Source organism: Carlito syrichta, unplaced genomic scaffold (assembly GCF_000164805.1).
Source record: "Carlito syrichta isolate Samal-C Ts95f unplaced genomic scaffold, Tarsius_syrichta-2.0.1 Scaffold303114, whole genome shotgun sequence".
NCBI lineage: Eukaryota > Metazoa > Chordata > Mammalia > Primates > Tarsiidae > Carlito > Carlito syrichta.
This window is the reverse complement of record NW_007247210.1, coordinates 36,191-49,648: the sequence shown is the minus strand read 5'-3', so window position 1 is coordinate 49,648 and position 13,458 is coordinate 36,191. Positions and strand designations below refer to the sequence as shown.

Below are 13,458 nucleotides of genomic sequence, written 5' to 3'. Positions count from 1 at the left end.
CCACTGTACTCCAGTCTGGGTGACAGAGTGAGACTCCAACAAAAAAAAAAGGGGAGGGGGGGAAGATTTGGCCAAAAAAAATTATGAGAAGCAAATAGTTGAGTTTGGTATTTAGCAAGACTCATGAAAATGGTTCTCAAATGTTTGGAGTTTGGCAAAAAGTGGCTTTTAAGTCTAAGCTTCTCAACCAAAATACCAACCAGCCCTCCAGGCTTAAGCCCTGACCCGGCCCCACTGTCCTCTCCTTACCTTACTCCAGTCCCTGACTTCACCCAGTCCCTGGCTCTGTCCAGTCCCTGATTGCCCAGTTCCTGACTCTGCACAGTCCCTGAACACCTGGGTGTTTCTAGCTTCTCTGCCTTGGCACATGGGGTGTCCTCAGCTTGGAATTCTCATTCCCTCAGCAACTTTTTGTCCATTATATCTACTCTTATTTATTATGAAAACCCAGCTCAGTCACCACCTCGGGAAGCCCTCCCTGACCACCTCTCACTCTGAGTTAACGGTTTTCTCCTCTGTGTTACCTTGTATCCTTTTCGAACCTATACCAGTATCCTTCCCATTCTGTACTGTCTTCATTTTTACTGTATTTGTTTGCCCAAATCTGTGAGCAACTTGAAGGCAGTGACTTGGTCTTATTCATGTCTTATCCCTCTGTGCCCAGGTCAGAGTCAGTCACAATGATCAACTGGTGAAGTGATTTGACTTGATATATACTTTGTCTAAAGTGGGAGTTGGTATCTCCTAAATAGATCAGCAAACCACAGCTGGAGGAACAAAGCTGGCCCACCATCTGCTTTTTTTTTTGAGTTGGAGTCTCACTCTGTCGCCCAGACTGGAGTGCAGTGGCCGCTCCCGGCCACCGCAGCCTCGACCTGCTGGGCTCCGGCGATCCTTCTGCCTCAGCCTTCCCAGTAGCCGGAATTACAGGCATGCGCTACCACGCCCGGCTGATTTTTTGATTTATTGTAGAGATGAGGTCTTGCCAAGTTCCCCAGGCGGGTCTCGAACCCGCAGGCTCAGGCAATCCACTCACCTCGGCCTCCCAAAGTGCTGGGATTACAGGCTGAGCCACCGAGCCCGGCTCCATCTGTTTTTGTAAATAGAGTTTTATTGAAACAAAGCCTCGCTCGTCTTTATTATCTGTGACTGCTTTCGTGCATAGTTGAGTAGTGGCAACAGAGACCATAGGCCCCACAAAGCCTAAAAGATTTACTACCAGACCCTTTAAAATAAATGTTTGCCCGTCCCTGTCTTAAAGGACAACAGGCCTGTTTGGACTGGGAGGGGTGAGAGAGTTGGGGGCTCTGGGCACGTGGTGGGGACATCAAGGTGGGCAGAGGACTGGGAAGTCCCTGTGTGTGAGCACCTTCCCGGGAGTCCAGGGCCGTGGTTTGCAGTTGTGCCCACCTGCTGTGTGACCTCATGTGGAGAACTCTGGGTAAGTGCACGACCCAGGAAGGAGCCCTTCCTCTCCGCAGGGATAACCGAGATGCTCAGCACATGCTGGAGAGGGACCTGGAAGACAAAGGCTCCGCCCAGTTCATTGACGAGAAGTGCTTCAACCTGAGAAACACATCCGACTGCATCAGCTTCTTCCACGGCATGGAGAAAGTTGACGGCACGTAAGTATGGGGCTCTCTGACCCCAGCCCTGGCCTGTCCACCTGGAGTGAGGCTTTCTGCTCCTGCCCAGGAAAGACAAAGTGGCCACGTGCCCCAGTCCAGTGAGAGGCGGTGTGGCTGAACAGGGAGACTCTGTTGCAAGTGACAGAATCCACGTCTGACTGTCTTCACACAAGATGGAGTGCACCCGAAGGCTGTGGGGGAGCCACACACTCAAGGGGAGGGCTGGAGGGGACGTCCTGGCAGCTTGAGCAAGTCAAAGAGGGGGAGCCAGTCAGCACCCTCAGCTTTTCCTCTTCATCCTACCTCACTTAAGATCCCGTTTTTTAGAAAGAGAGTGTGTGACTGGCTTAGTGAGGGTCACATGGCCACCGCCGCTCAGCAGTTCCACCAAACAGATGTTTTGTTTGGTTTTTGGTGTTTGAATCAGAGTCTCACTCTGTCACCTAAGCTGGAGTACAGTGCCACGATCACAGCTCCCCACAGCCTCGACTTCCTGGGCTCAGGCGATTCTTCTACCTCAGCCTCCCAAGTCACTGGGACTACAGGTGTGCACCACCATGCCTAGATAGTTTTTTTTTATTTTTTTATTTTTTGCAGAGACGAGGTCGCTCTACATTGCCAGGCTGGTCTCAAACTCCTGGACTCAAATGATTCTCCCTCTTTGAGCTCCCAAAGTTCTGGGATTATAGGCGTGAGTCACCACGCCTAATTCCAAAACAAAGTGACAAACTTGCAGGGAGAGCCTACTGACACCGCTGGCAAAGGGTGGTTTAGGATCATGGGTTCTGGAACTGGCTAAAAGGCTTCAAACCCCAGCTCTGGCTGACACTGGGTGAGTGACTTCCTTTCTTTGGGCCCTGTTTCTGCCTCTGTGCCACTGGAAGAAAACTAGAACCCGCTTCCCAGGGCTGCTGTGAGTATAAAAGTGGGTGTGCGATGCTGTGAGCACAGAGCCTAGTGCTAAATAGTAACAGCCAGCGTTTACTGAGTGCTTGCTGTGTGACATCATCTTCTCATCACGGCTGCTAGGAGGTAGGTGCCTTCTGGATGCCCGGCACTGTTGTGGGTATGTCACAGCACTGTGGGATCTCCATGCTCGCAGTCAGCTGTCCGAGGTCTGAGATCATGTCAGCTGGACAGAGGGATGCTCTGGGTGCAGGCAGAGGGTGGGGTCTGTCTTGGGTCTGCTCACCCCCCCTTGTGAAAATCTCTAGCACGTAGAATCGTGCTTGGTGCGTGTGGGTGTGCACTGAATGGGTGTTGAATGAAAGGATGAATGACAGGAGGAAGGGAAGCAAGGGGGTGGGTGGAGAAGGAAGGTGATCCTTGCCAGTCTCTGTGGCCCAAACCTAGGGTCGCCTTCTGGATATTAGCAAAGATTGCAGTGTTAAGCGGATCCTTTGGGATTTCCAGCAGTGGCACCTCCTGGTGTCTCTCCTCTTCTTGATAAGGTGGATTCTCCATGGCTCTGGTAAGGTGAAGAGATCTGGTCTCTCATCTGCACAGAGTCAGAGGGTCTCTCTTCCTAAACAGATGCCTCCCCAGGAACCAGGCAGCCAGACTGCCCGGCAGAGGCTGCCACTTCCTCGCCAGGGAGGAGCCTGCTATTCCAAGCCCCTCCTCTGGTGACTCCATGTGGAAAGCTGTCGTTGGTGGTGACTAATCATTCCCCAGATATGCTAGCTCACGGCTTTGTGTAGGGGGTTTTCTTAAAGCAGGGCCGTGTCTGGGCAGATTAAAGAGGATGTTTGGTGACTGGATTTCAGCATCTCTGTTCACTGCAGTCCTCCTTCCCATGGGTCGACTGATGGCGATGATGATGATAAAACGGTGATGACGATGATGATGTTGGCGACAGTAGCTATCTTTCTTTGTGAGTGTGAGATGGGGTCTGACTTTGTGGCCCAGGCTGGGGTGCAGTGGCACGACAGTAGTTCACTGCAGCCTTGACCCCCTGGGTTCAAGTGATCCTCCCACCTCAGCCTCCTGAGCAGCTGGAACCACAACTGCATGCCACCACACCTGGATAGTTTTCAAATTTTTTGATAGAGATGGGATCTTGCTATGTTGTCCAGACTGGTCTTGAACTCCCAGGCGCCAGCGATCCTCCCGCCTTGGCATCCCAAAGTGCTGGGATTACCGGCGTGAGTCACTGTGCCCAGCTGGATAGCCACAGATACCATTGACCGATGTTTGCTACATGCTAGACACTATGCTGAGCGTTTCACATGCAGTGTCTCATGAATAATAAACATTCATTGAGAACTTACTGTGTGTTCACATTTAGTCACTCAGCAACCCTGGGGTGTCATTATTATTCCTATGTCACAATGAGGAATCTAAGGCTCAGAGAACTGAAGCGACTGACTCAAGCTCACACAGCAAATGGCAGAGCCGTGATCTGAGCCTATGCTGGACACTGGGCCTGTATGTCTTACCAGTGGTGCCTTCCTGCCTCCCCTGCTGCCCGCTCCATCTCCAGAGGATGTGGGCTCCAGAAAGCCCTGGAGAGGGGACAGGTTGTCTTTGGCAAATTCCTCCAGGAAGAATGTGATTAAGTGGGCTATTTTCTCTGGGGAGCTCAGCTGTCTGCTGCGAGGAGGGCCAGGACTTGGAGGCTGCCATTGATAACACAATGCATGTGCTCAGAGCGAATCTGCTGGGTTCTATCTGCGGTCCTGGTATCTCCTTGGTGTGTAACTGTGCAACCTTGGGTGAGAGTCTTCAACTCTCTGAGCCTCAGGTCTTGGGTGAATGAAAGCTCTGAATCAGATGCAGTGCCCTCTCCCATCTCCAGAAGCCTGAGACCCCTGTTTATTGCTTGACTTTATTTTTAAATTTATTTTTATTTCTTTTTTTGAGTTAGAGTCTCACTCTGTTGCCCAGGCTGGAGTGCAGTGGCACACTCTTGGCCACCGCAGCCTCGACCGGCTGGACTCAGAGGATTCTTCCGCTTCAGCCTTCCAAGTAGTTGGAACTACAGGCATGTGCCCCCACGCCCAGCTAATTTTTATTTATTTATTTAATTATTTGATTTGTTGTAGAGATGAGGTCTCACCAACTTGCCCAGGCTGGTCTTGAATCTATGGGCTCAGGCAACCCTCTAGCCACCACAAAGCGCTGGGATTACAGGCATGAGCCACCGCGCCTGGCTATTGCTTGACTTTAAAGTCCTGCAAAAGTCAGGCAAAACTGTCACATACCTATGTGATTTTTAAAATTTCTATTCATCACAAAACCTAAGAGTGCTTTAAAATGTCCGAAAAGAGAGTTCCATTTCAAAAATCAGACTCTTTTTTTCCTGCTGCCTGATAATAAAAATCTGTTTTATTTCAGAATGGAGGCTTCCCGGGCCAGAAAGCCCTTGGGAAGGTCTCTAGCCTGGTTTCCCTGGGTGGGGCCTGAAGTCAGCTCAAGGCCAGCAGGCCCATCCTCAAGGGTTTCCCGGAGGACAGAGCCCCATGCAACCCACTGGTTTCTTGTTGCAAGGATTTATGTGCACTGCCGGAAGAACTTTATGTTGCCTAAACTGAGGTGTTCTTTCTGTGTCACCACCTCCGAGAAGCCTTCCCTGCCTGACCATTCTCTCCATTCATCCTCCCAGACCCGTACTCTAGCTGCCCTCTGTGTGGCCTGCAGAGGAAGCTGTCCTCTGGAAGGCCTCTCCTGGGTTCAGTTTGGAGGAGGGGCCGGACAGTGGAGAGAGAAATTTTCGAGGGGGACCAGAATCTATTCATAAAAAGTGTGGGCAGGCCGGGCATGGTGGCTCACGTCTATAATCCCAACACTTTGGGAGGCCAAGGTGAGAGGATTGCCTGAGCCCATGGGTTCGAGACCAGCCTGGGCAACTTGGCAAGACCTCATCTCTACAATAAATCAAAAAATTAGCCAGGCATGGTGGCGTGTCCCTGTAGTTCCAGCTACGTGGAAGGCTGAGGCAGAAGGATGGCCTGAACCCAGCAGGTCAGGATGTGGTGGCCGTGAGCGTGCCACTGCACTCCAGCCTGGGTGACAGAGTGAGACTCCAACTAAAAAAAAAAAGTGTATTTTTACTCTCCCGTGTTTACACTCAGTCACCTTCCAAGGACTCTCCATGTGATGCAGTCCACTTATCGAGGTGCTTTCCCACTGCTCAAAATGGTTTTTCAACTTGTCCATTTTGATACCTTTTGGTGCTTCTGTTGTTTTTTGTTTGACCTCTTCCACGTCGGCTACGTGTTTCCCTTTGAGGACTCTTTCATGCAGGGAAACAAACAAACAAAAAATGTGTTTGGGTGAGGGTAGGTGAACAGGGAGGATGGGGCACCAGGGTCATGCCGGTTTTGGTCAAAAACTGCTGAACACTCAGCTTAGCGTGGGCAGGTATGCTTATAAATTACCCACCATGAACTGGGCAAACGTGTTGAAAGACTCTCAAAAAGAAACACACTGAACCTGAGCACAGCCCCTCACAGTGCTAGTTGGTGCACTGATGCCAATGGGTTCCTAGAACATGTACCTGGTGGGGGAAGCTGCACTACAAGGGCCCGTCCTCCAAAAAGATAATTCCAGTTCTTTTGGGTCCCCCTCGTATTCTCCCTGCTTCCTCCCACTCTGTCCCAGGCACCGTGGTCCACCTTGATGCCTCTTCCCTGGCCCTTGCAACACCTACTGCTTCCTTCCTCTTCCAGCTGGGGTAGGGACAGCTTCATGCATTTTCTCTCTCTTTCCCACTCTCCTTCCCTCTCCCCCTCCCCCTCCCTTCCGCCCTTCCTCCTCCCCAGGCTGGTAGCACGATCATGCCTCACCACAGCCTTGACTTCCTGGGCTGAAGTGATCCTCCCACCTCAGCCTACAGGCATGCCATCACGCCAAGCTCATTTTTCTGTTCTTTGAAGAAAAGAGGTCTCACTATGTTACCCAGGCTGGTCTCGAACTCCTGGGCTCAAGCAGTCCTCCCACCTTGGCCTCCCAGAGTGCTGGGATGACAGGCGTGAGCCGCCACACCCAGCCGGCTTCGTGCTTTCATGTATCTTCTAATCCCGGAGCACCTCAACACACTTCCAGGATTCCATCTGTTTCCTCTGCAACACTGGCCGACACATAATGGCCTCACTCCATTCGTCTGTCTCTTATCCTCCTGCTTCTGAATCCCTTCACAGCACCGAACACAGCGTGTCAATGTCCTTATTCATTGTGGCTCTTCCTTGTCTGGAAATCCATTGCCATGAGGACAGGGATGCTTCCGTTCTTGTTCCTGGCTCTGTCTCAAGTGCTTAGGACAACGCCTGGCCGGTGTTCAGAACACATTGGTTGAGTGAATGTCAGTGAAAGCAGCATGGCCATGTGTTCACCACGAGTGGGAGGGCCCCTGAGCCGCGGTGCTGCCCTGTGCCTGCATCGTGGTCTGTGTTTTTGGCGGTGGGGGCAGGGAGTGTCAGGGAAAGAACTCTCTGGGGAGCCCCTCCTTCCTGCCAGTTCACTGATTGCCCTTCTGAAAGCCAGCTGCTCCCTTGGGGCTGCTCCTGTCTTCCTGGAAGGTGAGGGGGTGGGATCGGGACAGGGGTTGCCAGTGGGGGGTGGTTGCACCCTGTCCCCAAGGGGCATTTTTGGCTGTCACAGTTGGATTGGGGAGCCACTACATCTGATGGGTAGAAACCAGGGAAGCTTCTAAACATCTTCCAACACACAGAGCAGAGGATGACCCATCCAAAGGCCAGGGCTGTGGGGTGGAGAAGCCCCGGGCTGGGCAGGTATCAGGGCCTGCCACGACTTGCCCTCGTCCTTGCAGGATCTCCGTGCCCGAGACCTGGGCCAAGTTCAGCAACGACAACATCAGGCACTCTCAGAACATGCGGGCCAACTCCATCCGCCTGCGGGAGGAGGCGGACCACCTCTTGGAGACTCTTTCGGATCAGATGTGGAAGCAGTTCACGGACACCAACCTGGCCTTCAACACCCGCATCTCGGAGGTGATGGATGTGAAGAACAAGTTGCAGACACAGCTGGCCAAGGTGAGCAGACATGTCTCGGGCTTCTGTCTCCTCTGCTAGACCTCTGACACCCCCATGAGTCTTAGGGGCATCCAGGCCAAGCTGCCCCCTCCCCTGGTGCCAAAAGGGTTCTATCCATCCTGAAGTCCACCATCTTGTCCACTCCAAAGGGGGCCAGGGGCTGTGAGCTTCCTGGGGGATTTCAGCATCTGGGGTTAGTCCTCCCTTACTCCCTGGGGCATGGAGCTCAGGGCTGGTCTGGCTGTCATCACAGCACTAAGAGGCTACTGACATTCCCAGGGCCCCTCATTCTCTGTCTGAGGTCCTGGTGGCTGAGCAGGACAGGTACAGAGGATGGAGTCCTCGGAGGCCATTGTCCCTACACTTTGCCACCTTTAGAAGTGTATAACCTTTGCTGGGCATGGTGGCTCATGCCTGTAATTCCAGCACTTTGGGAGGCAGAGGCAAGAGCATTGTCTGGGCCCAGGGGTTCAAGACCAGCCTGGGCAACTTGGTGAGACCTCATCTCTACAAGAAATATAAAAATTAGCCAGGCATGGTGGCATGTGCCTGTAGTTCCAGCTACTTGGAAGGCTGAGGTGGAAGGATTGCCTGCAGTTTGAGGCTTCGGTGGCTGTGAGCGTGCCACTGCACTCTAGCCTGGACGATACAGTGAGACTCTGACACACACACACAAAGAAGTGTAACCTTGGGCTTTCAAAAACCTCAGCAGCCCCTCCACATAAAGCTCTCCTGCCAAGGGGTGGGATGCTTCCTGAATGTGGTGCCATGGTAGGACCACTCGCCTCTGCTCTCTGCCTGTGGCTCCCAACAGCAGCATGCCCTGGGGGCTCCCCTCTTCTCTGAATGCTGCTACACATTCTCTGTGGGCCCCTCCAGAGTCCTCTCTGCATGTACTTCTTCCTCCCTATTCCTGTAAATGTCAGTGACTACTGGGTGCCAGATGCTGAGCCAGGGGCCACACAAACGCGGTCCCTGTCTTCCAGGGACTAACATTCTGGTTGGGAACAGTGGTGGCTATGAAATGTATACACAGTAGGGACTGAGGGATGACAATCTGGTTGGGGGTCAGGGAGACAGGGAACTCGCCTGGATAGTCCCTCCCGTGTGTGTGTGTGTGCGTGTGTGTGTGTTGGAGTCTCACTCCATCGCCCAGGCTGGAGTGCAGTGGTGTACTCAGGGCCACCCCAGTGTCAACCTGCTGGGCTCTGGCGATCCTTCCACCTGAGCCTTCCAAGTAGCTGGAACTATAGGCGTGCATACCATGCCTGGCTAATTTTTATTATTATTATTATTTATCTTAGAGACGAGGTCTCACTATGTTGCCCAGGCTGGTCTCGAACCCGCACTCAGGCAATCCTCTAGCCTAGGCCTCCCAAAGTGCTAGGATTACAGGTTTGAGCCACTGTCCCTGGCAATAGTCCTTCTTTTTATCATGCCTGCATTCGGAGAGGTTTGGGGGCTGCAGGCAGAAACTGATGGAAATCACAGGGGCAACTTCAGCCCAGCCACATCTGCCACCCTCTGGTCTGGTGCCCCTGGGAGATGAAACAGCTGTGTCTTAAAATCACTGCAGCATTGTTGGGAGGGAATAAGAAGGGGCCAGCCAGAGATTCCCACAGGGCAGGGCCCACACGGGGTGGGGCAAACAGGCGGGGACAGGTGAAAACTGAATCAGGCAGCCAAAGGCCGGTGGGAAGATTGTTCTGGAGAGGGCAGCAAGGCGAAAGACAGTCCAGAGTCGGGGGAAAGGGCAGGCTCAGGCCACGTAGACCTGGGGAAGGCTCTGGATCCCCTTCTGATGGAAGGCAGAGCTGCTGGGTACCTTTACCAAGCATTTTCCCAACCCGAGAGCAGGTTGGTGAACTTTTCTATATATGGCCAGATGATGGATGTTTTCAGCTTTACCATCATATGGTTTCTGCCTGTGTATGGCAGAAGCAGCCATCATGTACACACATGGGTGTGGCTGCGTTCCAATAAAACTTTATTTATAAAACCAAGCAGTGGACTGGTTTTGGTCTACAGGTTGTAGTTTTTTTTTGTTTTTTGTTTTGTTTTTGAGTCAGAGTCTCATTCTGTTGCTCAGACTGGAGTGCAGTGGCACGCTCACGGTCACCACAGCCTTGACCTGCTAGGCACAAGCAATCTTTCCGCTTCAGTCTTCCAAGTAGCTGGAGCTACAGGAGCATGCCACCATGCCTAGCTAATATTTTGATTTTACTGTAGAGACAAGGTCTTACCAAATTGCTCAGGCTGGTCTTGAACCCTTGGGCTCAGGCAATCCTCTCGCCTCCACCTCCCAAAGTGCTGAGATTACAGGTGTGAGCATATTCTCTCCACTTTTACAATCTTTGAAATTTTCTTTATTTTCTTTAAAAGTCAGAGTGTCACCCTGTCACCCAGGCTAGAGTGCAGTAGCATATTCACAGTCACCACAGCCTCAACCTGCTGGACTCAGGCGATCCTTCTGCCTCAGTCTTCTGAGTAGCCGAAACCACAGGAATGAGCCACCATATCCAGCTGATTTTTTGATTTATTGTAGAGATGAGATCTCATCATGTTGCTCAGGCAGGTCTCAAACCCCTGAGCTCAGGCAATCCTCTCACCTCTGCCTCCCAAAGTGCTGGGGTTTCAGGTGTGAGCCACCACATCTGGCCTTCCTGGCACTCTTCACGCCTTTGTGCATCGAGTGGAAGGAATCTACAATGTTGAGCTTTGTACTGATGTCTTTTTTAAAAATGATGCACGTAGTCAGGCATGGTGGCTTAAACCTGTAATCCCAGTACTTTGGGAGGCTGAGGTGGGAGGATTGCTTGAGATCAGAAGTTCAAGGCCAGCCTGGGCAACATAGTGAGATCATTATCTCTATTTTTTTCAAAATGCTTTTAATTTCCTCCCTCCCTTCCTCTTTCTCTTTCTTTCTTTCTTTTGTGTGTGTGTGTGTGTGTGTATGTGTGTGTGTGTGTGTGTGTGTGTGTGTGTGTGTGTGTATGTGTGTGTGTATGTGTGAAACCTCATTTTTTATTGTGGTAGAACACATGTAACATAAAACTTATCATTTTAACATGTTTTCAGGACACAGTCTAGTAGTATTAAAAACACTCACATTGTTACGCAACCATTACCACCATCCATCTTCCCAAACTAAAACTCTGTACCCATAAAACGCTAACTCCCCGTTCCTGCTCCCCCTAGCCCATGGCAACCACCATTCCACTTTTTGTCTGTCTGAATTTGACTATTTAGGGACCTCATATATGTGGGATCATACAGTACTTTTTCTTCCATGAGTGGTTTATTTCACTTAACATAATGTCCTCAAGGTTCAGAATCAGTTTCTCCATCTGTGGACACTGGGTTGCTTCCACCTTTTGGTTCCTGTGCAAGTGTTTCCTTTAAATGAAACCTTTTATATGGTGGATCAATGTAGTTTATGGTCATAACTCATTTTGCGAAGCTTGTGGCCTGGCTTGGGAGGCCACAAGGGCTTAGCCCCTTGTGTTGGATGTTGGTAGCTGGTTTCTCTCTGTAAAACAAGGAGTGAGAATTCCTACCTGGTAAAGTTACTGTGAGTATTTGTGAGTGGATCTCTGTGGAGCTTTTAGAACAGAGCTTGGCTATGATAAACACCAATAAAAAGATAGCTATAAGTATTAGCAATAATCGATGGAGAGGAAAAGAATCTTGGGTGGAGGTGGGGGAACAAAATCTTTTCCCTTTCAAAATTCCTCCAGGGAAGCTTTGAATGATAACTAGCAGTCTCATCAATGTGGACCCAAGAGTTTTTGCAACCTCATGGATTTTTATTAATCATCATAATTTAATCACCAGCTGCTTTGGAAATAAGCCAGCACCTGCATGAAATATACTAAACCCCAGTCCAACACCATAAACATTTGCTGAGCAAAGGTTTGCCGTCTGGTTGGTGACCATCTTACCCGAGGTTTTTCAAAGATAATCACATAAGCTGATGCAAGGGAGATACATATATAGCGAGCATTTCACATTTCAAGACTTAAAATGCTCTCTTGAAACATTTAACTGTTATTAGTTGAGCTCACCTGATTCTCCTTGGCAAGAGGCGTTTCTGGGCAATTCCAGGCCCCCATTCTCACCTGAGCTGCAAGGTCATTATCTCCCAAGTAGTCCATAGGAATCCACTTTTTGTTTTGTTTTTTTGAGATGGAATCTCACTCTGTCACCCAGGCTGGAGTGTAGTAGCACGCTCATGGTCACCACAGCCTCCACCTGCTACGCTCAGGCGATCCTTCTGCCTTAGCCTTCCAAGTAGCTAGAATTGTAGACATGTGCTACCCTGCCTGGCTAATTTTTTGATTCATTGTAGAGACAAGGTCTCCCCAAGTTGCCCAGGCTGGTCTAGAACCCCTGAGCTCAGGCAATCCTCTCGCGTCAGTCTCCCAAAGTGCTGGGATTACAGGCTTCAGCCACCATGCCCGGCCACTTTGTAAGGCCAGGTCTACATGACTCCTCATGCAGTGTTTTGGGACTGTGTAGACAGCCTCATCTGCTCACTGTCATCCTAGAGTTCCACCTCCAAGCCACAGCCCAAACCTTATAACTTGCCCTGTGACCTCGACCTCACAGTAGTACTTTGAGGCTCTGGAGTATGTCCCAGTCATATTGAACACTGAGGGACTGGTGACTTCCCTGGATGAAGACGTTGGTGACTTTGAAGGCTGATTCTTCTGAGAGCCAGGGCCCTGGGAACCTCCAGATAACACCTACATCCAACGATGCAGTTGAATGTACATTCTAAGGGGGATGCTTAACGTGAGGGAAAAGACACACAAATGTGCCTTTCAGAGAGAGGATGTCAGCGACAGGGATGCTGCTATATAAAGTGCTTATTTGGAGGCTGGGCATAGTGGCTCAAGCCTGTAATCCCAGCACTTTGGGAGGCCAGGGCGAGAGGATTGCTTGGGCAACTTGGTGAGACCTCAACTCTACAATAAATAAAAAAAAATTAGCTGGGTGTGGTAGCCTTTGCCTGTAGTTCCAGCTACTTGGAAGGCTGAGGCAAAAGGATCACCAGAGCCCAGTAGGGTGACGCTGGGGTGGCCATGAGCATGCCACTGCACTCCATCCTGGGTGACAGAGTGAGACTCCAACTCACACACACACAAAAAGTGCTTATTCAGAAGACATCTGGTCCACCCAGCGGATTCGGCTTGGCCACCCAGGCCTTGGCAGGTAAGATGACATTAGATGTGGTACGTGAACATAGCATTAATATCATTGAATTCTACAATGAGAAGGTTATTCCTTACTCCGTCCCTGTTAGAATGCCTTCCTTGCCTCCTTAACATCTGCCAGTCTCCTTTTTAAACAAGAGAGAACCGGCCTCGGGCTAGGAGCTTTGGGCTGGCAGCAGCATCCAGCCAGTTTCAATAACATGGCTTTATTTTTCGTCTTGTTTCATGATTTGTATATATATTTTTTCATTTATGGCAAAGAATGCTGATTTTCTGCTAATAGTGATATAAACTTTCATTTTAAAAATACGTGCGTTAGCCGGGCTCGGTGGCTCAGCCTGTAATCCTGCGCCTTTGGGAGGCTGAGGTGAGTGGATTGCCTGAGCAAAAAAAAAATACATGCGTTAAAGTTTTTTTTTTTTTATTTTTTTTATTTGGAGTCTCACTCTGTCACCCAGATTGGAGTGCAATGACCGCTCCCGGCCACCGCAGCCTCGACCTGCTGGGCTCCGCGATCCTTCCCCTCAGCCTTCTGAGTAGCTGGAACTACAGGCATGCGCTACCACACCCGGCTAATTTTTGATTTGTTGTAGAGATGAGGTCTTGTCAAGTTGCCCAGGC

The 13,458-nt window shown here is 50.6% G+C and overlaps 1 protein-coding gene across 1 annotated transcript in view; it reads left to right on the top strand.

Annotated features, from left to right (window-relative positions):
- Positions 1–13,458, top strand: part of TEKT5 (tektin 5) — a 59,566-nt gene that overhangs the window by 11,879 nt on the left and 34,229 nt on the right. Inside the window, exons 4-5 of the mRNA XM_008057738.2 lie at positions 1,482–1,625; positions 7,399–7,621. Of these exons, the coding sequence (XP_008055929.1) occupies positions 1,482–1,625; positions 7,399–7,621 (367 nt within the window). The remainder of the gene's footprint in view (positions 1–1,481; positions 1,626–7,398; positions 7,622–13,458) is intronic.